This window comes from Mobula birostris, chromosome 22 (assembly GCF_030028105.1).
Source record: "Mobula birostris isolate sMobBir1 chromosome 22, sMobBir1.hap1, whole genome shotgun sequence".
NCBI classification, from domain to species: Eukaryota; Metazoa; Chordata; class Chondrichthyes; order Myliobatiformes; family Myliobatidae; genus Mobula; species Mobula birostris.
Genome location: NC_092391.1, coordinates 20,469,317 through 20,495,874, shown reverse-complemented (window position 1 = coordinate 20,495,874; position 26,558 = coordinate 20,469,317). Strand labels below are relative to the sequence as shown.

General features: G+C 40.4%; 1 protein-coding gene across 4 annotated transcripts in view; it reads right to left on the bottom strand.

The window, feature by feature from the left end:
• Window positions 1-26,558, bottom strand: part of kcnt1b (potassium sodium-activated channel subfamily T member 1b) — a 416,707-nt gene that overhangs the window by 348,403 nt on the left and 41,746 nt on the right. For all 4 annotated transcript variants that reach the window (XM_072240265.1, XM_072240261.1, XM_072240263.1 and 1 more), the window contains exon 2: window positions 23,089-23,253. In XM_072240265.1, coding sequence (XP_072096366.1) covers window positions 23,089-23,183 — 95 coding nt within the window. In that variant the 5' untranslated portion in view covers window positions 23,184-23,253. The remainder of the gene's footprint in view (window positions 1-23,088; window positions 23,254-26,558) is intronic.

Sequence of the window (26,558 nt, the reverse complement as noted above, 5' to 3'; positions counted from 1 at the left end):
CAGAAAAAGCCAGCATGGATTTATTAAAGAGAAATCTGGCCCAATAGAGTATTTTGAGGAAGTACAAGAGAGGATCAGTGAGTGGAATGCACTTGGATTGTATATAAATGTCCAAAAACATTCGATAATGTTACACATATTTGACTCGTCATCAAAGCAAAAGGGTATGGATTAAAGATAGCACAGCAACATGGGTAGGAAACTGGCCAACTAACAGGAAGTTAGTGCTGAGAAGTTGTTTATCAGACTGGAGGGAAGTGCACAATTGAATTCCACGAAGGTCATTACTAGAACCATTCTGATTTTTAACATACATTAATGACTTGGATTGGATACACAGGGCACAATTTGCACACAGTTACAGTTATCTCAACAATCTTAGGGAAACACATTGTACAGTGAGTAAAATACTAATTCAGGAAGATGAGGAAAGGCTGGTGGATTGGGCAGATAAGATAGCACATGAAATTTTATGCTGAGGAATGTGAAATGTTATATTTGGGTAGGAGGATTAACGAGAGGCAATGTAAGCTAGATGGCATTATTCTTAAAGGAGTAACACAATGGATATCTCGGGCTGTGTGAACAGTGTTCATTGAATATGGCTTCAGCTCAAGGTTCCTATCTGTTCCACCACAATTCTTGACTCCCTTACAGGTCAAAAATTGCATCTCAGTTTTGAATAAATTCAATGATTCATCTTCCACAAGCCTCCAAGGTAAAGAATTCAACAGATTAGTTACCCTCAAGAAAGAAATTCCTCCTTCTCTCCATCTTAAATTGGTGATGACTCCCTAACCTGAAACTATGCTCCTAGTTCCAAAATTCCTCCATGATGGGAAATATCCTCTCAGCTTCCACCTTGGGAGTGATGGAGGATGAGAGGTGACCTGATAGAGGTGTATAAGATGATGAGAGGCATTGATCGTGTGGATAGTCAGAGGCTTTTTCCCAGGGCTGAAATGGTTGCCTCAAGAGGACACAGGTTTAAGGTGCTGGGGAGTAGGTACAGAGGAGATGTCAGGAGTAGGTTTTTTACTCAGAGAGTGGTAAGTGTATGGAATGGGCTGCCAGCAACGGTGGTGGAGGCAGATATGATAGTCTTTTAAGAGACTTTTGGATAGGTACATGGAGCTTAGAAAAATAGAGGGCTATATGTAAGCCTAGTAATTTCTAATCTAGGGACATGTTCAGCACAACTTTGTGGGCTGAAGGGCCTGTATTGTGCTACAGGTTTTCTATGTTTCTAACTAGCTTTCATTGTAAAGATGGACATTTTTTGTGTCCATTGTTGCACTAGTGCAGTGAAATGACTCAGAAGATTTTAACCTTATCAGAATTGTCCATAGGCCTAGGCCTAGAATCCTCCTCTTCCATCTCACACCTCCTCTTCAAAAAACACCACACTGGACCATCTTTAGATTGAAAATTTCTCTCCAATTTTCTACTACACTGGTAGTTTGTTCGCTCCCATAAGTCAGTCAGTGGTGCGCAATGTGAAGTTGGGGGGAGGTAATTCGGGAGGGAGAGGCTAACATCACACCCAAGTTGGGCGAATCCATTCATTGCTCTGAATAGGCACTTCACGCTCAACAGCCTACTCTCCTCCCCTCCATGCAATACGGCGTTCACCGATTATCAACAGCCTCCCCTATCTTGCATCAAAAACTGAGAAAGGACTCAATCAAATAAACACAGTCCGATAGCACACTGCCATATTGGGCTGAGATGCTAACGGGGTTGCTTGGTCACTGCAAGCGCCAGCATTGCGTGAAGTTCAAAAAACTATGATTGTTTTAAAATCGCAATCTCTCATGGAACCCCTAGTGACCTCTCATGGAACCCCAGTTAAGGAACCCTGTAACAGAGGGACAATATGTGGAGAATGATAATTTAAAGTTCTTTAGAATATTAGAAGGAATTAGATATATTAATGCTTAATATTTATAAAGAAGAAAATGAAATTGCTCATTCAGTATAGGTCATTTCAGCTTGCCTACAACATATAATAATACTAAAGCTCTGCACTGCTCTGTGATTTGGTGTAGCAGTCATTTAGCATTTGGCTTTGAGTGACATCCCAGCTGTCCCCGAAATACTGCAATCCTCTGGTCTCATTTCTTATTTCAAAATTAGTTTAGGGAAGAGATCTTTGTACAGGCAGTGCAGAGGTGGTTATCAAAAGTATATTAAGTTTGTGACTAGGAAAGGTCTATATTGTCTAGGTGTGCATCGGATTTTCTGGTGACTTGATAGAGGTGTATAAGATGTTAAGAAGTATAGACAGAGTGGACAGCCAGAGAGTATACCCCAGAGCTGAAATAGCTAATGCTGGAGGCCATAACTTAAGGTGATTAAAGGAAGCTATAGGGAATGCTAGAAGCAAGTTTTTTTTTACACAGTAACGCACTGCCAACAGATGGTAGTAGAGGCAGATACATTAGGGACATTTAAAAGGCTCTTAAATGGGCCGGCAGGTAGTGTAGTGGCACCAGCACCGGACTTTGAGGCGGATGGTCAAGTCTGGCTGGGTCCCAAACCAGGCAGCAGCAGTATCTGTGTGGGAAGAAAGGCAAGATAATCCCGTATCTTGCCACAAAATCCCATGGATACCTACACTATCCATGCCATGAACCGACAGTGACTTGACGGCATTTAACAACACCCTCAACAAAAAGAGGCACATGGTTGAAAGAAAAATTGATTCTTATGCGTAAGGGAAGGGCTAGATTGATCCACACTACGCCCACACTAGACCAGATAAATCCGTAACCGAAGCTTTTTCTCTTCCTTTTGAACTGAAATGGCGTTTTCCTCCCCCAAAAACGGAGCTTTTCTCAAACACCCTTCAGTGTGTGTAAATTTGAAAACGCCGATTATGCAGAGCAGTGTGGACGGGGTAACCAGAGATTTCTAAAAACGCTATCATGACGTGCCGGAACAGATGGTGGCAACAGCGCAGCATCTCATTGTTTTCTTGAGTGCAACTCTCCACAATTTCAGAACAGATGACAACGAGACTGAAGCCAGAAGAGTTAGAAATGTACTCACCAAGTACTTTGACCCATAACTTACTGAATAAGTAAGTATACTCACTTTGCCCTGTTTTCTGTCCTCGCTTGTATGAAGGTGGTTTACCTATTTATGCAAGTACTTCTCTGACAATAGATGTGTAACAGCCTAATGTAACATTGTATGGAAATACAAGATAACACTGATGCAGAAATGATTTATACATTTAACAAGGTGCTTTATTAATGCAACAGAGTTAGTCAGTGTTTCAATGCTCGTCGTCAGCCGGGTCATACAGTCCGTGAACTCCCTGCCAGTTGCCTCCATACGCTCCAGTATTTGTTTTTTTTAGTTTTAAGTCCTCCTGTGCAAGAGTCAACAGCTGTCCCTCGTTTGGCAATTTCCTTTTAAGTTTTTCTAGTCTGTAACTGCACAAACACGCACTTTCACAGTGAGATTCGACACCAAACATGTTGCTTGTTTTCTGTAGATGTGTCCTGCGCATGCCCAGTAGGAGCAGATTCGCCCAAATACCCGTTTTAATGTGGACGGAGGTATTTTCAAAAACGCTTGGTGTGGACTCCTATCGTTTTTACATGAAACCGGCGTTTTCAAAATTATCCAGTCTAGTGTGGACATTGTAGGCCAAATGGCTGAGCTGTACTGTTTTATGTTCTAATTATTTACACTTATTTCTGACTCAGAGAATTGCAGTACTGCTGTCAAGCACTGTTTTAAATGATCACTTGAAGAGAGTAATACAGTTCCATTGTGTTCCCATATCCATTCACAAATATTAATTTTATTGCTGGCCATTGGATCTAGAAACATAATCTAATATACATTCATTAGCCATTTTATTAGGTACAGGAGGTACCTAATAAAGTGGCCACTGAATAATTTATAGAGGAAAAGAAATCTGGAAGACCACTCATATAGATTTGCAAATGTATTTTAAATGTCGCAGTTGTACCTACCTTTATCACTTCCTCTGGCAGCTTGTTCTACATACTCACCTCCCTCTGTGGAAAATGTTACCTCAGGTCTGTTTTATAACTTTCTCCTCTCACCTTAAACTTACGCCCACTAGTTATAGACTCCTTTACCTGGGGAAAAAGACTGTGTTGATCTATCCTCTCTGTGCTCCTCATGATTTTATATGCCTCTATAAGGTCACCCTCTAGGGAAAACAGACCCAGTCTACCTAATCTTTACTGATAACCCAAGTCCTCCAGTCCATGCAACATTACTGTAATCTCTTGGTACCCTTTCTAGCTTAATGGCACCCTTCCTAGAACATGGTGACCTAAATTGCCCACAAAACACAAAGTGCAATGTAATCAACATACTGTCAGTATTAAATCACATCAGCCGTTTCCATGCCAACTTTCCCAGTTGATCGAGATATTGTTGTGGCCTTAGACAACCTTCTTCAGTGACCACTATACCACTATTTTTGATGTCATCTGCCTGTTTACCAATCATGCCACCTACAATCCATTTCAAATCATTAATGTGCATGATGGAGAATAAGGAACCAGGCATCAATCCCTGAGGCACACCATTAGTTACAGGTCTCCCCGTCTGAAAAGCAACCCTCCACTCTTGTGCTCTGCCTAACACCAAGCCAAGAGTGTACTAAACTGACCTTGCTCTTGTACGGTACCACACTTCAAGCTGGATCTTGCTGAAGCAGGCTAACCAACACTTCATATTAGACTTTCCTCTGCAGATTCAAGGTCATCGAAGACGATGAATTAAAGAAAAATCAAAGATTGAAATAAAACAAGAAAGGAAATACAATCCTTTTTTCTTGTACCTTTCTTGCGTAATTGATAAAATTTGGATATCAAAGCATATCAAGATCACAATAAAACAAGTGCATGCAAAAGTTAGGGGAATATTTATAAGATGAGATAGATGACAAATCTGAAACAAAGTATCAAAACCCACAGAAGTTAAACAAAATCTTCCACATACCCACATACTTGGTTAGTAGATGGATTAGCAGTTAGTGCTGCTGCCTCAAACTCCAGGGACCCAGGTCTGAGCCCGTCTTTGGTAACTGCCTGAGTGTAATTTGTATTTTTCTCTGGAGCTGCATGGGTTTCTTCCAAAACATGTTGGTAAGTTATCTGAGTACTGCAAGTTAGTGTAGGTAAGTGACAAAAGATTCAAAGGGGAATAAGGAGGGAACATGGAACTGTTCTCCTGGAAGTTAGCATGGATCTGATTAGGTCAATAGCCTCCTACTATGTCATAATGAGTATATGAACACTAAAAGCATTCCCATGGAAGAATCCAAGAAATCTAGAGTGGAAAATGTAAAATCAATAAGATCTTAACCCTGAAAAGAATACAATTCCTTAAATACTAACAGTATTGTCAACTGATTATCTAGACCTTTTTTCTCCATTTGCAAAAATATTAGATGTTCCTGTACTACAGGACATATTTGTTCTAAAAGTACTTAATGGTACAACCTTGATCGATATTTTTACTATATGAGAAATACTTCTACAAGCAAGATTTGTGACCAAAAGCAAATCTAAACTTTTGGTAAAGCTGCTCCTCCAGATTTTTTCTACCTTAAATATTTGAAGTCAGACAAACTTGATTACAAAATACAGTGAATTCCGGTTAATTAGGCCATCAGTTAATAAAGGAAGCCGCTTATTTGGGACAGCTCTTAAAGAACAAAAACTAATCGTGAAAATTGCTGGGATTGCCTTTGTTTATTTTGGACTCTATGCCGCTTAATTGGGGTAGGACACTTACTTAACAGGTTCTACCTAGCATCAGTCGTGTGCACTTGTGTGGCCATTAGATACCACACTGTGCTTAGAGGGAACAGTTTTTAAATAGCAACACTTGCACGTGTTTGTGTTCAAAAAGCAGTGATTTTTGTCATTCATAGATGGCGAGAAATAAGCAGTAAGGCAATTCAGAACTGTCTTGTTCACTGCAGATTCAAGCATTCAGACTTGGTAATGCCAGAAACCGCTGGGAATAAAAATGAAACAATTTCACTACTTCAATAAGTTAGGAAAGTCGAAGAATTAAAGTATCAACAATTAATTTGAATGTTACCGTTGGTCCCTACCAGACACTCAGCTCTCACCCGTGGCTCCAAGTTGCTGCTTGTATGTGGCCACACCCTGGTATCCTGGTACACCGTTTCAACAGGTGGGTTAAGCCAGGTGAGGGTAGCCGTCAGGTCTCATATCTCAGTGAGATAGCAAAACGCCTTTCCTAGCATGCGAAATCAGCTCCAGCGGACTGGGCGGATGAGATCTGCCATGAGATCCAATGGCAAGGAAGGTGATTCGGAAACGCTCCATGGAGAGCAAAGAGCATGACAAGACCCAGAAAAAGTCATAGTCATCCACTGTAACCAGGAAAGACCCTAGTTTGTGACGACTACCCATCCTACTGGACCTGGACTTCCAAGGTGGAGAGAGTTGAATTGCTCCAGTGCAACAGCTTTTCCACTTTAAAAACTCTCCGGCACAGTTTTCCTATCATCATCGGATATGATGGCAACCACCAGTAGTATTGGTAGTGTTCTAATTTGTTCTGTATTTCATTTAAATACATAATTTGTTACTCAGTTAAATGGTAGTTTGTGTTTTTTTTTATACCTTTTTAACTATTTCTTTGCAACTGACTATTTGGGGTAGCTGCTTAATTGGACCAAAGTGTACTGGTCATGATGTGTCCCAGTTTACAGGAATCCACTGCACTTCCACTCACCGCAAAAAAGTAATTTAAATGAGTAGTCCAAAAAGCGTCTTGACCCATAACATCAACTGTTTATCCCCTTCTATAGGTGTTGCCTGGCCTGCTGAGTTCCTCATGCATTTTGTGTCTGCTGTTCTGAAATTTCAGCATCTGGAAAATCTCTTGTGTTTAAAGCCAAGGAGAAATTTCAGAGTACAAAGCAGTGAAATAGTGAATGAAAGAAAATATATCAAATATTGAAAGGTGAAATTTTGCAAGGACAGCAACTTTCTAAGGGTTTATTTTCAAGGAGGGGTAATTAATTAACTGTAATGTCCGCTATCAAGGACAGTAGTCAGTAATTTACTGGAATATGATAAAATGAGCAAGAAGTTTCATGATTGAGGTAAAATCAAAGTGGATGTGAGTGGTCTAATTAGAGAAATAGAAAGAGACATGGTGTCAGGAATAAGGGGACACAAACTTAGTGGCCACTTTGTTAGGTACACCTTCTCATTAATGCAAATATCCAATCAGCGGGCAGCAACTCAATGCATGAAAGCACGCAGACGTTGTCAAGAAGTTCTGTTGTTGTTCAGACCAAACATCAGAACGGGATAAAACTATGATCTAAGTGACTTTGACCATGGAATGATTGTTTGTGCCAGAAAGTGTGGTTTGAGTATCTCAGAAACTGCTGACCTCCTGGGATTTTGATGCACAATTGTCTCTAGAGCTGACAAAGAATGGGTCCAAAAACACCATTAGAGGAGAATGGTCAGGAACTCAGCAGGCCAGGCAGCATCTATGGAAAAGAGTACAGTCGCCAATCCGGGCCGAGACCCTTCAGCAGGACCGGAGCAAAAAAGATGAGAAGCAGAGTTAAAAGGTGGGGGGAGGGGATGGAGGTGATAGGTGAAACAAGTAGGGGGAGGTGTGAAGTAAAGAGCTGAGAAGTTGATTGGTGAAAGAGATACAGAGCTGGAGAAGGGGGAATCTTATAGGAGAGGACAGAAGGCTATAGAAGAAAGAAAAGGGGGAGGAGCACGAGGGATGCAAAGGACAGGCAAGGAGATAAGGTGTAAAGGGAAAAGGCGATGGGGAATGGTGAAGGGGGTGGGGGCATTACCGGAAGTTTGAGAAATTGGCATTCACGCCATCAGGCTGGAGGCTACCCAGACAGAATATAAGGTGTTGTTCCTCCAACCTGAGTGTGGCCACACCGCGACAGTACAGGAGGCCATGGATAGACATATTGAAATGGGAATGGGAAATGGAATTAAAATGGGATCTCCCAGTGGCCATCCATTTTAATTCCACTTCCCATTCCAATTGTAGGGAGGGTTGGGTAGGGGTTGAGCCAGGGTGATTGTGAAGTTATCTGGGCAATGAGAAAAGGGAGGCGCACTTGAAGGGTGACAGTGTGGCAAAAAGAACAAAGACAAACACTATAGGACTTGTAAAATGCAGAGCAGGTAGACAAGAAGAGCATAGTAGCATAGTGGTTAGCACAATACTTTACAGCATCAGCGACCTGGGTTCCATTCCCTCTGTAGCCGGTAAGGAGTTTGCACGTTCTCCCAGTGACCTTGTGGGTTTCCTCCACCAGTCCAAAAACATACCGGTTGCTAGATTAATTAGTCCTTGCAAATTGCCCTATGATTAGGCTAGGGTTAAATCAGAGGTTGCTGGGTGACATGGCTCAAAGGGCCAAAAGGGCCTACTCCGTGCTGCATCTCAATAAAATAAAAAAAAATAAAGGGAAAAGCAACAAATAAATCACAGAAGAATGATTAATAAAGACAGAAATCAAGTTAGCCGAAATTATAGAATTCAATGTTCACTCCAGGAGGCTGCACGAAAGACAAGGTACTCATTGTCAAGTTTGCATTGGGCTTCACTGTAATAGTACAGAAGGTCACATACCAATAGATCAGAGTAGGAACAGCTTGGAGAATTAAAGTGGCAAACTCAGAGTCACCACAAAGTGATCATTCAGTCCACATTTGGATTCTCCAATGTAGAAAAATTCTGAATGCTGTATCCAGTATTGGATGAAATGCAAATGAATTGTTGATTCATTTGGAAACACTGGTTTCCTGGATGGTGGGAAGGGAAAAGGTAAAAGGACAAGTCTTTCATTGTCTGTTACGTAAGGGCAACTGGAGTGAGAAGGGAAAGTGTGGACCAGAGAGCCATAAAGGGAATGGCCCCTGTGAAATGCTGAATTGGGAAGAGACAGGAAGTACTATCTGGTGATAGGATCTCCTCAAAGGCGGGGAAACTGCAGAGAATAATCTGTCGAATACGGAGGCTGGAAGGTGAGGACCAGGGGAATTTTATTTTCTGCTCTGACCCAGAAGAGAGGGAATGAGATTAAAGGTATAGAAAATGGAGGGCTAAGGGCTTTGTTAATAGCTGTAAAAGGGAAACCTGCAGATGCAACCTAACCTGAGTCAGTGAAGATGCTGCACTTCAAGGAAGATTTGTGCACATCTTTGATTCTTTTCATTTTCCACCTTGTCATCTCCTCCCACAGCAGACCTTAGAAAAGGGTTGCTGTTCTAGGAATCTGATGCCTGACAGGGTCTACCCAATAAAGGCTGCTGATAATGCTAGGGATGTTGGTTACTTAATACCCCAATTTCACTGAAAGGATAAGGTTAGGTTACTATTTTGAAGAACTTTTGAATCTCCCAATGTTCTCCTCACAACTAACTGAAATAGCAACAAATTTAGCATTCATAATCCAGATTATGTGTGCCTTCATCCAGGTTATTTGTACAAACTGTAAATAACAAGTTCTTACATAAAATGTTGTGGCACACCACTTGTTATAACTCGTCAATCAGAATAGTCACCCATTTATACTTAATCTCAGTTTCCTGTTAATCTTCTATCCATACTAATACCTTCTACATGATGGTCTTTTAATTTTTTGAAGTTCAAAGTAACATTTATTATCAGAGTACATACATATCACCACATACAACCCTGAGATTCTTTTTTTGAGGACATACTCAGCATATGTATAGAATAATAACTATAAACAGAATCAATGAAAGCAAGTAGAACATAGAAGACAACAAATGGGCAAATGAAAAATAAATACCATTGCCATAGCATAAAGAGCTCCAGTAAATTGGTGAAACATGCTATAATCTTCAAAACAAAACTGCCCAATTTATCCTGTTTCCCACTAATGAATAACTTTTGAAATGAAATATTTGTAATGCAGTAAATGATGATAATGTGGGGGGGGGAACTCACTATTTCAAATTGTCCATTTGACCTGAAGCAAACCTAACCATTAGCAGTGGACCCCATCCACCCAGACATTTAGAAAATGAAGAGGGCCAAGTGAGCCAACCCTCCACACCTGTGAAGAAGCCTGCTTGAAGGACAGGCCCCAAGGAGTAACTTGACCTTGCAGACATTTAGAAGTTATTGAAATAGATATAGTTTAAAAAAAAACTACAAAATAAGTATGCATTAAAATATAAATAATTAAAATAAAGTAAAATATTTCATGCATTTATTTTTACCATAGGGCCAGCAATCCTTTTCAATATACTGAAGTCATCTTTTCTTCAAAATTCATCCAAGATCTCTATTTGGCACATCAATGCTCGCACAGTAGATTCATTATACACAAACCTGACATGTGCTAGATTTGGGATGGCTGATAGCCAGCAGCTCCAGAGGGAACAGCTAGCTTACAGGTAGCACAAATCAGGCCACTGATAAAACCAAATCACACAGTGAACACAGAACAGCCAGTTTAGTCAATTATTTCATACTATCAGTTTCACCTTAACAAAAAAATTCTCATTAATCTATCACAGATGGATTTGAAATCAGTAACACATTTTACCCACAATATTACTTTGCACAATTTTCATTTAAATAATTAAAATCTCAGTCAAATCAATATTTATTCACATCTTATAGCTGTCCTGAAGGGAGCATTTAAACATTTTATTGATATTAGCCTCGGTTTATTATTGTCACATGTACTAAGATACAGAGAAAAGCTTGTCTTGCATACTGTTTCTACAGATCAAGCCATTCTACAGTGCATTAAGGTAATGCAAGAACAATGCAGAATTAAATGTAAAAGCCACAGAGAAAGTGCAATGCAGATAAACAATAATGTGCAAGATCATAATGACATAGACTCTGAATTCAACAGTCCATCATAGATAGTGAGGTCATCAGTCCATCTTATCATACAATAGGTCTGTTCAAGAGTCTAATATCTTTCAGTTTGAAGCTGTCCTCAAGTTTAGTGATTTATGCTTTCAGGCTTGTGTATCTTCTGGCTGATGGGAAAAGGGAGAAGAGAGAATTCCAGGGTGGGTGGGGTCTTTGACTATGCTGGCTGCTTCACTGAGACCGTGAGAAGTCTAGACAGAGTCCATTAAGGGGAGGCTGGTTCCTGTGATGTGCTGAGCTGATTCCACAACTTTGCAGTTTTTTGCAGTCATGTGCAGAGCAGGTACCAGGCCAAGCCATTATGCATTAGACTGAATGCTTTCTATGGTGCCCCTATAAAAATATTGGCAAGGACAGATGGGGACATGCAAAATTTCATTAGCTTTCTGAGGAAGTAGAAGCATCTGAATTAGGGAGTGAAATTCAGTACAACACCATGAAATTTTAAATGCATATAAATGCAATACTTCATTGAAATGTATACAACATTTTAAAATGTTTTTAAAACAAGTCTATTTCAGTTCTCTTTTTGCTGTCATGGAAATACAGTGCCTATGAAAAGTATTCACCCACCCACCCGGGGCAGTTTTCATGTTCTATTGTTTTACACTATTGAATCACAGTGGATTTTATTTGCCATTTTTGACACTGATCAACTGAAAAGACTCTTCCGTGTCAAAGTGAAAACAAATTTCTGTAAATTGATCCAAATTTACAATTATTAAATACAAAATACAGTAATTGATTGCATAATTACTCATGCCCTTCAAATCAGTATTTAGCAGATGCAACTTTGGCAGCAATTACAACCTTGAGTCTATGTGGATAGATCTTTATCAGGACACTGCAATTTTTCCCCATTCTACTGCTCAAGCTCTGTCAGATTACATGGGGATTGTGTGTCCCTTTTCAACTCCAGCCAAAAATTCTCAATTGGATTGAGGTCTGGACTCTGACTTGGCAACTCTAGAACATTAACTTTGTTGTTTTTAAGACACTGTTTTGTAGCTTTAGTTTTATGCCTGGGGTCATTGCCTTGCTGGAAGGTCACAGTTTGCTCTCCAAAGTCACAGTTCTCTTTCAGACTACATCAAGTTTTCCTCCAGGATTTCCCTACATTTTGCTGCATTCATTTTATCCTCTACCTTCACAAGCCTTCCAGGCCTGCTGCAGTGAAACGTCCCCACAGCATAACGCAACCACCACCATGCTTCATGGTAGGGATGGTGTGTTTTTAATGATGTGCAATGTTTGTCTTACATCAAGCATAGCCACAAAGCTCAATTTTGGTTTCATCAGACCATCAAACCTTCTTCCCACTGATTTCAAAGTCTCCCACATGCCTTCTGGCAAACTCTAGCTGAGATTTCCTGTGAGTTTTTTTTTCCAAAACTGGCTTTCTCTTTGCTACTCTCCCATAAAACTGCGACTGGTAAAACACCCAGGCAACAGTTGTTGTAGGCACTGTCTCTCCTAGCTCAGCCATTGAAGCTTGTAACTCCTCCAGAGTTGTCACAGGTCTTTTGGTGGCCCCTATCACTACTCCCCTTCTTGCACAGTCACTCACATGAGGACAGCCTGCTCTAGGCAGATTTACAGCGGTGCCATACTCTTTCCATTTCTTGATAATTAGCTTAACTGTACTCCAAGGGATATTCAGTGACTTGGAAATTTTCTTATATCCATCGCCTGATTTGTGCTTTTCAATAACCTTTTCATGGAGTTGTTGGGAGCGTTCTTTTGTCTGCATGGTGTCATTTTTGCCAGGATACTAACTTACTAGCAGTTGGACCTTCCAGATACAGGTGTATTTTTACTACAATCTATTGAAACAACTTGACTGCACACAGGTGATCTCCATTTAACTAGTTTTGTGACTTCTAAAACCAATTGGCTATACTGGTGATGATTTGGTGTGTCATATTAAAATCGGTGAATACATATGCAATCAAGTATTTTGTGTTTCATATTTGCAATTAATTTTGATCACTTTGTAGAGATCCGTTTTCACTTTGATACAAATGAGCCCCTTTCTGTCGATCAGTGTCAAAAAAGCCAAATTAAATCCACTGTGATTCAATGTTGTAAAACAATAATACATGAAAACTTCCAAGGGAGGTGAATGCTTTTTATAGGCACTGTATATCTACAGGGAGCTTTAAGAATAACTAACATTTAATTGTTCTTTATATATAACCATTTTAGATTAATTTCTCCCCCTAGGACTGCTAGCACTATAGCCTCAAAAAATAGTCCAAATTATCTGTGTAGTTCAATATCACAACACAGCTCCTGGCCCCAAATTACACTTGGGGCTTCAGTTTGTATTTGGTACTTATTAAAACACCATACTTATTAGTAAGACTAATAACCTACTGCTTATTATAACTGCTCCAACACTGAGCAATTATAAGCATCTGGAGATTTTTCATTTTCTATTAATGAACATGTAGTCAGCGATTTTTTTTTTAATGCTTAAAAGTAGCCAATTAAATGGTATGATATTATGGTAAATTGGTACATTGGTTTATTATTGTCACCTATATTAAGGCAGAGTGAAAAGAAGATCTTGCATACCATTCATACATATCAATTCATTACGATAGTGCAACGGTAAAATAATAATAGCAAGCAGAATAAAAAGTGTTCTAGGTGCCGAGAAAGTGCAGTGCAGGTTAACAATAAGGTGCAATGTCATAACAAAGTCCCTCACAATATTGGAAAAAGCTGCAGAAACTTGCAAACTCAGCTAGTTTCATCATGGGCACTAGCCTCCCCAGCATTGAGCACACCTTCAAAAGGTGATGCCTCAAAAAGCCGTACACTCAACTTTTTAGGAATAGCCTCTTACCCTCTGCCATCAGATTTTTGAACATACAATGAATCCATGTACACTACCTCTCCGAGTTTTTCTGCTTCTCTTTTTGCACTACTCATTTAATATATACATTTTTATTAACATTTAATTTTTTTAAAATTATGTACAGTATTGCACTGACTTGCTGCTACAAAACAACAAATTTCATGACACATGCCAATCATATTAAACCTGATTCTGATTCTGAGGTAGATTGTGAGGTCAAGATCCACCTTTTCATACTAGAAGACTGTTCAATAGTCTTAAACAGCAGGATAGAAACTGTCCATGAACCTGGTGGTATGTGCTATCATGCTTTTGCATTTTCTGGCTGATGGAAGGGTGAGCTGAAGGGAAAGAAGAGAGCATGTCTGGAGTGGATGGGGTCTTTGATTATGTTGACTGCTTTACCAAAGCAATAAAAAGGGTAAGCAGAGTCCGAGGAGAGTGTCTAGTTGCTTGCAGTCACAGGCACAGCAGTTGCCATTAGACATGCCTATATTATGTAGGATGACCATATAAAAACAGTACTTGGCTGTTGAGACAATTAAATATATTAAATAGAAGAATGAAGAATACAAGCAAATGTTCCATTGATAAGAGCCTGAATCAGCTTCCAAGCTGTCAACTTGGTCACCTATAATATCAAAATTAATAAAACGAACACCTTTCCCTAAAGGCTGCCCTTCATTAAGAAAATATTAAAATGACTGAGCAGTTCTCAAACATCAGGTTCCTTTAAATCTTCTCCATCTCACACTTTATATCAATGCCCTCTAGTTTTAGACTCTCCCACCCTTAAAAACAATGTGACCTTTTTAAATACTTTTAAACTTTCGATGCTAAGCTTCCCATGCTGCAAGCAAAAATGCCCATCCAGTCTCTCCTTGTAATTCAGGCTCTTCAATCTTGCTAACATCCTTTTGATTCTTTTCTGCACCATTTCTATGAGGCTAATACATCCTTTCTACTTGACGTATCTGGCAAGGCAACCAGAAAGTGTGATCTCATCAGCACCTTGTAGAGATGTAACATAATGTCCCAGCTCTTGTACTCATTGCCTTGACCAATGAAGGAAAGCTTGTCAAGCATTCTTTACATCATCTTTTCTATCTGTATCACCATGTTCAGGGAACTATAAACATAACCTTTAGGTCTTTCTGCTCTACTGCATTCCATAGCGCCCTGCCATTTATTATGTACAAATTGGCCTAGTTTAACTTAACAAGATCCATTTGTCCTAGTTAATTTCCAGCTGCCATTGTTTGGCTCACTTTCCCAGTTGTTCTAGATCCTGTTGAAGACACAGAAACCATTCTTCACTTCTCAGTATACTACCAATTTTGATGTCATTCTCAAATTTACCAACTATGACAAAAATGATCTCATTCAATTTGTTAATGTAGATAGCCAACAACAGTGGACCCAGCACTGGTCACAGACCTCCAATCTTAAAAAAAAAGCAAATCTCCACTATGATTTTCTGACTGCTTTCATCATGTCAATTTTGTATCCAATTGGCTTAGCTCAACCTGGATCCCATGTAATCTTACCTTCCAGACCAGCATGCCACATGGAACCTTGTCAACAATTCCTTTTATCCCACAGATGTACTTGAACCACTGAGTTTCTCCAGCAGATTGTTTGTTGTTGCAGATTCCAGTATCTATCATCATGTCTCAATGTAAATAATGTCCACCATCCTGCCTCATCAATCTTCTTGGTCACCTCTTCAAAAATCTCAGTCAATTTCTAAAGACGCTACTTCACACACACAAAGCCATATTGGCTATCTTTAATCAGTTGTTGCCTTTCCAAATGCAGGCAGATCCTGTCTCTCGGAATCTCCTCCAGTAACTTTCCCAACACTGATATTAAGCTCAGCTGTTTGCAGATCCATGGCTTAAGTTCCCTTATTGATTCCCTACATTTCAACTTACTTTTATTAATTCCTTCAGAGTTACTTCACTACTTTGCAGTTGCTTCATTTTGACTTTGCTTTTAGTCAGTGAACTAAAGTGCACAATTCTGATTTGATGGAGACGGACGTGAGAGTACGGAGGAAGATCTGGAAAACTGAAATGCCCACTCTGCTGCCGCTGCTACTGTGCGGTAACCGGAATCTCCAGAGCAGAAGGCCCCAAATCCTCGGCTTTGCTTGTTTCAGCAGCCGGGGCTAGGTCGAAGGCGCTCAGCAGAGGATGGCACTCGGGAGGCTGTATCGGAGGGGCTGGTCGGAGGCTCGAAGTTTTCGGACGGACGGACTCAGTGTCGGCTGTGGTCAGCTGCTTCTAAGGCATCGGCAAATTGACGGTGCCTGGAGGATTATGGCAGGGAGTTTCTCCCCTTTGCTGCCTACTATCGGGGACTTTTTTTTTACCGTGCCCATGGTTTGTTCTTCATCAAATTATGGTATTGCTTTGCACTGCTGTAACCATATGTTATAATTATGTGGTTCTGTCAGTGTTAGTCTTTGGTTTGTCCTGTTTTCTGTGATATCAATGTATCATTTCTTAATGCATGTATGCATTTCTAAATGACAATAAAAGAGGACTGAGTGTTCTCATAATCTAAGTTATTTTTGTTGTTCATCGTCATATTTGGTAAGTAATTTTCCTCTGTGCCTTATACAGACACAAATCTTGTTGAGGAGTTCTATAACGTACCAATTATATAGGAGAAAACTCATGTGTTTGGACAACTAGAATTCTTGCACTCGGATTGTCTTTGCATTGATTCTCCGTGGTGATTAAACCACAATATGTCATTTAAAATACCCTCACACGTATTCAAACCTCTTCCATCTCACTCAACTGGGGTGTATGGGGTGTCAGGGAGGGGTAGCACCTCTGGTGGGGGAACATGTCGCGATCTTTTCAAGGCGGCTAGTCCATCTTTGGTCCCCACCTGGCACTCAGCTCTCACCTGTGGCTCCTTGTAGCTGTTTGCATGCGACAGCAGCCACACCCCTGGCAACGGCTTCCACAAGCCAGCTAAACCAGGTGAGGGTTGCCGACAGATCTCAAACCCTTGGTGAGATAGGGCAATGTCTATCCCAGCATGTGAAGACAGACTCCGGCAGATTGAGCAGACGAGACCAATGGAAGGTCCAATGTTCAAGAAGGCGGTCTCTGCAAGCGTCGTGGAACATGTAGAGCACGAGACACAGAAGATGTCCTGGTCATCCACTGCACCTAGTCCCATCTCCAGTCGTCTCAACTCTTGTCTTGCCACCGGATCCAGATGGGAATTGGGAAGAGAGAGTAAGGCTGACGCTGTGCAACTCTCCCTCACCTAAATCCAAATCAAGTGCTTGTCTCGACACCAAAAGCCGGCTGGTGGCGCAGTGACATCAGCGCCAGACTCCGGAGCGAAGGTTCCCAAGTTCAAATTCAGTCCGGCCGCTTCCAGGCACACTTTCTATCCGTGCCGGGTTGAGTGTCAAGCTAGCAACTCAACCTTGTAAAAAGCACTTAATGGTGTCAAGGTCTTCATCGATGACAATGGACAAACCTTATCTCACTCAACACTCCCATAATCTTCTCCATCTTTCAAACTTTTCATGAAGCTCCAATTGTTGAAGTTCCTTCATTTCCTTTGCTCCACTGTTGGTGACTTACACTTCATCTACTTTGGTATGAAACTCCTGAACTCCTTTCTCAAATGTCTGTACATTGCTATCTGTCCCTCCATTAAAATGATTAAATTATTGGTTTTAATGTCACTTCATACCATTGGTAATACCCTCCCTGGAATATTGAAAGGACCATATCAATACAAGTTATCAATTATGTTACTTGACGTATTTTATTCCTATTTTCTTCTCATTACATGCAGCATTCTATGCCATGGCATTGCTCTCACAAGACTATTGCAAAATATGGGAGCAGAATTAGACCACGTGGCCCATCAATTCTGCCACACCATTCAATCATGGCTTATTTCTCTTTCTCTCAACACCATTCTCCAGCTTCTCTGTGTGACTATTAAAACTCTTATTAAACAAGAACATATTACTATCTGCCTTAAATACACCCAATGATGACCTCCACAGCCCTCTGTGACTACAAATTCCACAGGATTTGTAGATGAATAACCTCTAGCTGAATAAATTCCTGCTCATCTCAGTTCTGAAGAGACATGCCTTTATTGTGAGGTTGTGCCCTCAGATCGTATACTCACCTTGTAACAGAAACATCCTCGCATGTTCACTCTGTCCATGCTCTTTGGTATTCAGTAGGTTTCAATCAGATCTTCCTTCATCCTTCTAAACTCCATCAAGTACAGGCTAAAGCAGGGGTTCCCAAACTTATTTTATGTCATGGACCATACCATTAAGCTAGCAGTCCATGGACCCCAGTGTGGGAACCCAAGTAGAGCCATCAAACTCTCCTCATATGTTAAGGCTTTCATTCCCTACATTATTCCTGTGAACACTGTCTGGATTCTCACCAGACCCAGCACATCTTAACTTAGATAAAGGACCCAAAACTGCTCACAAGATCATGCCAATCATCCATAAACAGGGCAAGTAAATTAAATAATTTCATGGTAAATGGATGAATTAGACATATTGAGGGTAAAGCTCCTATTTCCCTTCAAGATATATTAGAAAATAATTTCCTTTATCTCTTGATATCCAGACCAAATCTACTGTAATTTAGTTATTTTTGACAAATATAAACAGAGACTTGAGAATTCATATACTTGCAGCAGAGATCAAAATAGAAAATGCTTATGTACTGTAATATTATATCTGACCTAGTGGACCCAATAGTGCAACAATCAGCTAGTCTCACTTCTGGTTCCTGTACATCGGCAGGACAGAATTTCTCTCAACATCTTGGTGCCACATAAATGAATTTGGGAAAAAGTGTTAACAAACTAATATTCAGTATTCATTAAATCCATCAAGTATGCAATCCACCCAGAACTGCCACAACACAAATTGCACATTTCCTTCTATATTTGTCATTCACCTTTGTTCTCCACATGCAGAATCTATGAAGGTGCACAGCATTGAATCATGGCCTGCATGGAATTCTGAATTAATATGAATCAGTGGACACATCAGAAACATTTAGAACATCTTAGTTACAGAGCTATCTAAATACAGGAAAACAGACAGCATCAAAAAAATTTGCTCATTTTCGTTACAAGTTCAGAAAGATTACAATTGCAAAATATAACTAAATATAGATTTAAAACATTAAAACATAGCCACAATGTCTCCAGCTTTACATCAATCCATTTATATAAATTTGTATTATGAATTATGGTAAACTAAATCACACATGCTGTAACAATCTGCAAAAAAAAAACTAAGTGACATTTATTATGATAATCTTTTGTGGAAATATACATTCCTCTGATACAATATATTATTTTTCTTACCCTTCCATATTATGAGAGTTGACGGTTGTCTCCTATTTGCAAGTAAATCATTTGAATAACTAAATGGGAGCCAACTAGCCTGTTATATTTTTCCTCTACAGATAGAAGAAACTGTGTTCATATACATCTTCCTTGTGACCAGAGATCAAAAAATCATGTGGGTAAATGCAGGTGCAAATTATCCAACCAATTTGTGATACAGTTCCATTAGGCTGCATGTGACCTTGATGTATTCTAATACCACAGCAAAATAAAAAAGACATACACAATCTACCAATGAGACTTCAAATAATTATTCCAATTATATTCCACTGTTTGCAAAAACAATTTCATAATTAAAATTACCACTGCAAATTAATGCAAGCCTTCACTCAGCACTTGGGTGCAGGTTTTCTGCAAGGAAGCTAAACTTACTTGTTCCATAGTTCTACAGTTTTGAGTAAGAAACTATGGTCTGTTTACATGCCTGCCTGCCACACACGTATAATTAAAACATAAAGAACGTAAGAAATAAGAGCAGGAGAAGGCCATCTGGCTCGTCGAGATGCCTTTCAATAAGATCATGGCTGATCTGGCCATGGACTCATCTCCACCCACCTGTCTTTTCCCCATAACACTTAATTCCTCTACTATGCAAAAATCTATCCAACCTTGTCTTAAATATACTTACTGAGGTAGCCTCCACTGATTCATTGGGCAGAGAATGCCACAGATTCACCACTTTCTGGGAAAAGCAGTTCCTCCTCATCTCCATCCTAAATCTACTCTACCGAATCTTGAGGCTATATTCCCTAGTTCCTACCAGTGGAACCAACTTTCCTGCCTCTATCTTATCTATCTGTTTCATAATTTTATATGTTTCTACAAGATCTCTCATTCTTCTGAATTCCAGTAAGTGCAGTCCCAGGCAACTCAATCTCTCCTCATAAACTAACCCCCTCATCTCTGGAATCAACCCGGCGAACCTCATCTGTACCGCCTCCAAAGCCAGTGCATCCTTCCTCAAGTAAGGAGACCAGAACAGCACACAGTTCTCCAGGTACGGTCTCACGAGTAACCTGTACAGTTGCAGCACAACCTGCTCTTAAATTCAATCCCTCTAGCAATGAAGGCCAACATTCCATTTGCCTTCTTGATGGCCTGCTGCACCTGCAAACCAACCTTTTGTGATTCATGTATAGGCAACATAAAAGCTACATAAATTCTTCATAATAAATACACAAACATTTGCTCTCCATGAAAGGGCTACACAAGGCATAGTAAAGTTGCAGCATTCTATTGAGTTCACTGGCTTACTTCATGATCAATCCCTCAGTCTGCACACTCGCACCTGAATTCCAGTGGAGGGTAATGAATGCTTGGTTAAGCGAGGCAAAGTGGAATGTCCAACTTTGTAAAGAAGATTAAATATGTTTTCAATATAATGGAAAATAGTTGATTTTGTACAATCAGTGAAACCTACAGAGCTGCACTTAGCACAAGTTATTATTTGTACAATATCTATATAAAGATGTCAAAGTATTCACACATATCATTTTAAAATACATTCTTGAGATATATATGTGCAGTTATTACCAGAATGTTTTAAAATAATACTCAATTCATGATGAGGTTTCCTTCTCTGGAAGTAATCATTCGTTAACTGGCAATAGGTGGTTTATTTTTATGCAAATATTTCAGATGATGTAGTTTTTAATCGGATCAATGGTGTTTTCAAGTAAAATATACTAGAGCTTAGAAATGTTAATAGTTTCTGTATTTGGTTGTTCAAGTTTGATAATTATCTTTCTAGGTAAAAGTTTCTGAATATCAAAAAGTGAACAATAATTACAATATGCTATCTGCTCAGAAGGTACAGATCAAAAAAACACACCTTCAAACTGAAGATATCTCAGTGTTCAAATACGTGCAAGGTTGAGATTCTGTACAAAGTATTTATATTACCAATTCAAGATGTGTGGTATCTCTAAAGGTTTTAATAATTTACCAGTTTTATAAATTACAGTGGGATTACATCATTTCACCCTTCAACCTATTCTAAGCCAGATCATGTATGATTGAACCAAACTCCAATGCAGCCTCTTCTACATTCATGAAACCTGACGTATATTGGGGGACCACTTTGTTGAGCACCTTTGCTCCATCCACAAGAAGCAGGATTTCCCAGTGGCAGACCAATTTTAATTCCAATCTCTGTTCCCATTCCAACATGTCCATGGCCTCATCTACTGCCATAATGAAGACACCCTCAGGTTGGAAGACCAAGACTTCACATTCTGTTGGGGTAGCCTTCAACCTGATGACATGAATATAAATATCTCAAACTTCCAGTAATTATTCCCTGTCCTCCTTTCCTCTTCTACCATTCCCCACTCTGGCTTCCCTCTTACTCATCTCCTCATCTGTCTATCACTTCTCCCTGGTGCCCCTCCTCCCATGGTCTACTCTCCTCTGCTGTCAGATTCCTCCTTCTTCAGCCTTTAACTTTTCCATCTATCACCTCCCAGCTTCTCACTTCAAACCCCTCCCCTCCCCTTCCCCACTTACCTGGCTGCACCTATCACCTTCCAGCTTGTACTCCTTCTCCCACCACCACCTTATTCTGGTTTCTCCCCCCCCCCCCCCCACTTCCCAAGTGTTGACTGTTTATTCCTTTCCACAGATGCTACCTGGCCTGTTGAATTCCTCAGGATGTATTTTATATGTTGCTCCAATTGTCTACCATTGCTTCATAATTATTTGTTCAACATGAACCTATTGATCTACAGAAAATACCAACTGATTGCATCCACTGTCCTGATGCATGATAATATTCCAGATTTACACATGCTTTTATGCAAAAAGACCTTTCGCATTTTTCACTCACAAAATGCACACCTATAAACTTAATTTGGCTCTCTTGCTCTGCATCAGTCAAGAGGGTCTCACGACAATTTGGAAAATGTTCCTGAATTTAAGATAGGTGGAATCAAAATTTTACGTATACCATCTACAGTGTGTCAAAATGTAAATTATATATTAATAAATTGTGCATAGTTTCATTAACATATTTTAAAGCTCTACAAATTAAATATGATTATGACAACAGGCAATATAGTAAGAGCCAAAAATACTTGAACTACAATAATTTGATTTAAAATGATTGCCTCATTTCAGTAGTGTCTTAGTTTCTTAAATATATTCAATCCAAAATTCTGAGCCAATCTTAATTTATATCCATTATTTAGATTAAGTTCACAATCCAGCAATTCATTCTGTAACAATGTAGTTTCCTTCCGTTGTGAAAATTACAAAAATAACATGCTATCTTTAAAAAGATCTATAATACCATATTAAGTGTCTTCAACAGACTTCAAAACTGTAAAAAAGCACTACATGCCTATTGCAGGACATAACTACCAATAAGAGATTGCAATTGCAAATTTAATCAACATTACAATCTACAGTCAGCAAATCATAACAACTTCTTGACAAGCAGACTAATAAATGATTTCTATTTTCTGCTATATATGTGGCATAAACCAAACCAAATTTGGACAGAAATTTAAAAAGTTAGCTCTGGTGCCTTAACTATTCCAAATCCCGCTTCCCAATGTCCCACTCCCAGCACCCACATTTTTCTTCAGATTATTCCATAAACATTTTGCACTGTAAAAAGATAACCTTCCCAATGCAATTTGGCTCCAGTATTCTATATTAAACTTTGGAGTTCTACACACAAATTAAAACTTCAAAAAAAAAACAAAAGTCCAACGTCGAAAGAAGACATACAGTACAGGCACTAAAACAAGGGGTGTGAACTCCCATCCAGTCTCACAGTCATCTTCATCAATCAACGCAGAATATAATTTTAGTTGAAATGTATTGTGCATAGGTGTCAGCTTCCTTACCTGTCGTCGTTCTGAAAGGACTGGTCACCCAGCAGCAAATCCCTGAACCGGTACCTGGGCGGCAGAGGTGGGACGTCGGTCTCCAGCTCGTTCATCTTCAAGGAGGAGATGTCCAAGATGACCCCGTCGCTGCTCCGGCTCTGCCCGCCACCGACGGCCGAGGGTCTGCGGAGAGAGCAGGGCGAGCGGTGAGCACGCGTCGAGGGGCAGCGCGAGCTCAGCTCCCAGACCACGGCGCGCGACGCTACCGCCGGATCCATCTCAGGGGCCCGCGGAGCGCGCTCGCCCAGTCGCGCGGCCCCGTCCCCGGCCGCGCGCACGGTCCCTGGCACCGCTGCCCCGGGCATTGCGGTGCAGAGTGGCCGCAGCCGGAGGGAGCACATCGGTGCCGGCGGGAGCGGGGAACGTTGTCCGCGAGTCGCGGGAAAGGAGGCGCAGAGTCTCCGAGTGGTGCGGGAGGGGAGTGATCCAAATGCGGCTCGTGGTGGTGCAGCGAGCGACTGACGGAGATTGATGGCGGGAGAGTCGAGGGATGCGGGTGAAGGGGGGGGGGAGAATGCAAGATGGAGAGAGACGGGTAGAGGAGGTGGTGGTGGTGGTGGTGGAGTGAGACGAGGTGGGAGATGGAGAGTTGGTGGCGTTGAGTTAGGGAGGGAGAGAGAGACGGTGTGAGTGAAGAGGGAAGGGATGGGGATTAGGGAGAAAGGCGTGCTGCGGGTTGAAGAGAGGGGGAATTGGGGTTGGAGGGCATTGAGTGAGAGAGATAGGTTGGAATGGAGCAAGACTAGTTGGGAAGAGAGGGACAGGGTGGCATGAGGGTTAGAGAGAGGCTGGGTGAGGGGAAAGCAGAAGAGATGGGATGGAGAGGAAAGGTGAGAATTTGTAGCCAGTCTGAAAGTCAGGGTGGGGGGGGGGTAATAAGGTGGGAGAACTTTGACTTGTGGGGAGTGTGTAGTGAAGAAATAGGAGCAAAGAGTGGTTGAATAATGGGGGTATGGGGGTAAAGAGGTGGTTGGTAACTTTGGAAGGAGTGAAGAGGAGGTAGAATGTGGGTAGTGGGGCAGGGCAGAAAGCATTGGGATGCAGAGAAGACTGGTATATGGAGGATGAGGTGAGAAATGTAAGGGGTATATGTGAGGCATGGGGGATTTAGCAGAGGGTGAGCCAGAGGTGCTGGGAGTGAAGAGGAAGAAGGAGTGCAGGTGACACAGGGGATCAAATGATAAAGAGGCCATTGGGGAGTTGCATGATGATTAGTGTGTGCATCAATGGCTGTGATGGGGAGGGGTCTATGGGTGGAACAGAATGAGAAGATGGTGTGGGGTGGAAGAGCAAGGAATGGAGAGGAGATGAGGAAGAGGGTGTGAGAGAGTTTTAGAGTAGTAATAGGGGAATGGGAAAGAACCACAGGAAGTAGATAAAGGGCAAATGGAAGGGAGCAGGGTTATGGAGAAGAATGAAGAGTGAGGATAGTGGGTAAGTGAAGGAGGGTTGATATCGACAAATGATGAGTAGGAAGAAGTGAGGGTGACAATTGGAAAGTACAAGCAGGAATGGTTATGATTGTTATGATGGGAAAGGGTGGAGAGATGAAGATCAAAGTGATTGCAGAGTAGCAGAGGAGTCACTGGGGTGAGTTAGATTGATGGATGAAACTGTGATATGGAGAGAAAGCAAGAGAGGGAATGGAAGACACATAAGCTGGCAACACGATGGTGTTTCTGATTGATTAGATCTCTTCCTCTACAACTGCCCATCCAGGCTGCTTTAGAATTTAATACCAATTTCTGCCTCTTTTACCAACTTTCCAGGGTGTAAATGCCACACTCTCTTCTTCAATCCTATGATCATTAACTTTAAATATATGCTCCCTTGCTCAAGTCATTCTGGCTGAGGGTTCTCATACACCTCAGTGTCCCTTCCACATCTCAGTTCGGCCAGTCTTCCTTCATAGATAATCTTTGAAATTCAAAGTAAGTTTATTATCAAAGTTTAAACTTCATCTCTGTAGCTCTTATAGAACCTTTCTAACACAATTTATCCCATAATGTTGTGACCAGAACTGAAGGCAGTACTCAAGCTGTGTCCCAATTAGCGTTGTCTTCACTCATTCTGTCTATGTAATGGCCTGGAGGATGCTTCTATTTGCAGGCACAAATCACAACATTTTGAAATGTGTTTTTATAAAACAATTGAAGCTTACAACTTTTTACCCTGCAGGTATCTAAATTGTCCAATAATAATACCATGAGCAATAAAAACTCATCTATTCCAATAAAAGTCACATTATTTGTAACCAGAAATTATTACTGATTGAAGTATTTTAGCGCAGAGCTATATTACCCAAACAGTAGGAGTTTCACAAGGTAAGAAAAATGTTTTTTTGTTTAGGGCTGAATGACTTTCATAAGAGTTCTTTGATTTGTTTTTACTTAAATGACAGAAGCAAGAGGCAATTCAAATGTTGAAGTGGCATAAGATTAGAAAAAAAAATTGACCAATCTTACAATATATATTGACTATGCTTTAATGTAGATTTAAACAGGAATGGGTCATTTGAAAGTGGGTCATTCATTCTCACCACTGGGAAATATCATTCATATCCTTCTTGGAGTGACTTGTTTTTTTTTCCTCTCTTTTTGCTATACATTAGTTCAGAATCATTACGCAGAAAGAGGAGATTTATTCCAGTGTTCTTAGGCTAGGTCATTGAAAGAGCTATCCAAATTGTTCTTTCACCATTGACCCACAGTTTTATTCTTTACAAATAATTAACCAAATCCATTTTGAAATTTATGATTGAATATGCCTTAACATCTTCTCAGACACTGCATTCCAGTGAAAAAACTTACTGTTTATTTTTTAAATATAATTGCCAGCTCCAAGTTTTTTATCAATCAGATTTGACTGATTTATTATTTTTCATGATTTTTCATCTTAGTATTTTCAGCAAATGGCTTTCAGTATCCACACAATAGTGAAGAAAATTAAACTGCTTTCTTTCATTTGAACGCCCCAGCATTCATGAGTTTCATCATTAAATCTTATTGATAGATTTGAACTAATAGCTAATGTCTATTAGTTATAACACAACATAAATTTCACTACCAAATCAAGTTTTGTAAAATCTCTTCAGTGCTCAGAATTCTCGCCAAGTATTGAGGTTGGGCTGTTCAGACAGGAAAATAACAGTTTAATCATTAGTCTATTGTGTTAGCTGCTTGCAGCAGGAGTACAAATACGAGTGTGATATACCCCTTTTCTAAAGGCAGCAGGTGCTCACAGTGGGTGGCAGCAACTCACTCCAAAAAAGTGTCACTCCTGCATGAAATTGAACAGCATCTTAGCTACTTTAAATGGGGCATTGCAGCCAGGCTGAATTCATTCTCATCCATGGTCCAGATAGAGGAGATGAAGTTGTGGACCAATATTCCCCTCCAGTGTTCAGAGATCACTATTGCAAACAATTG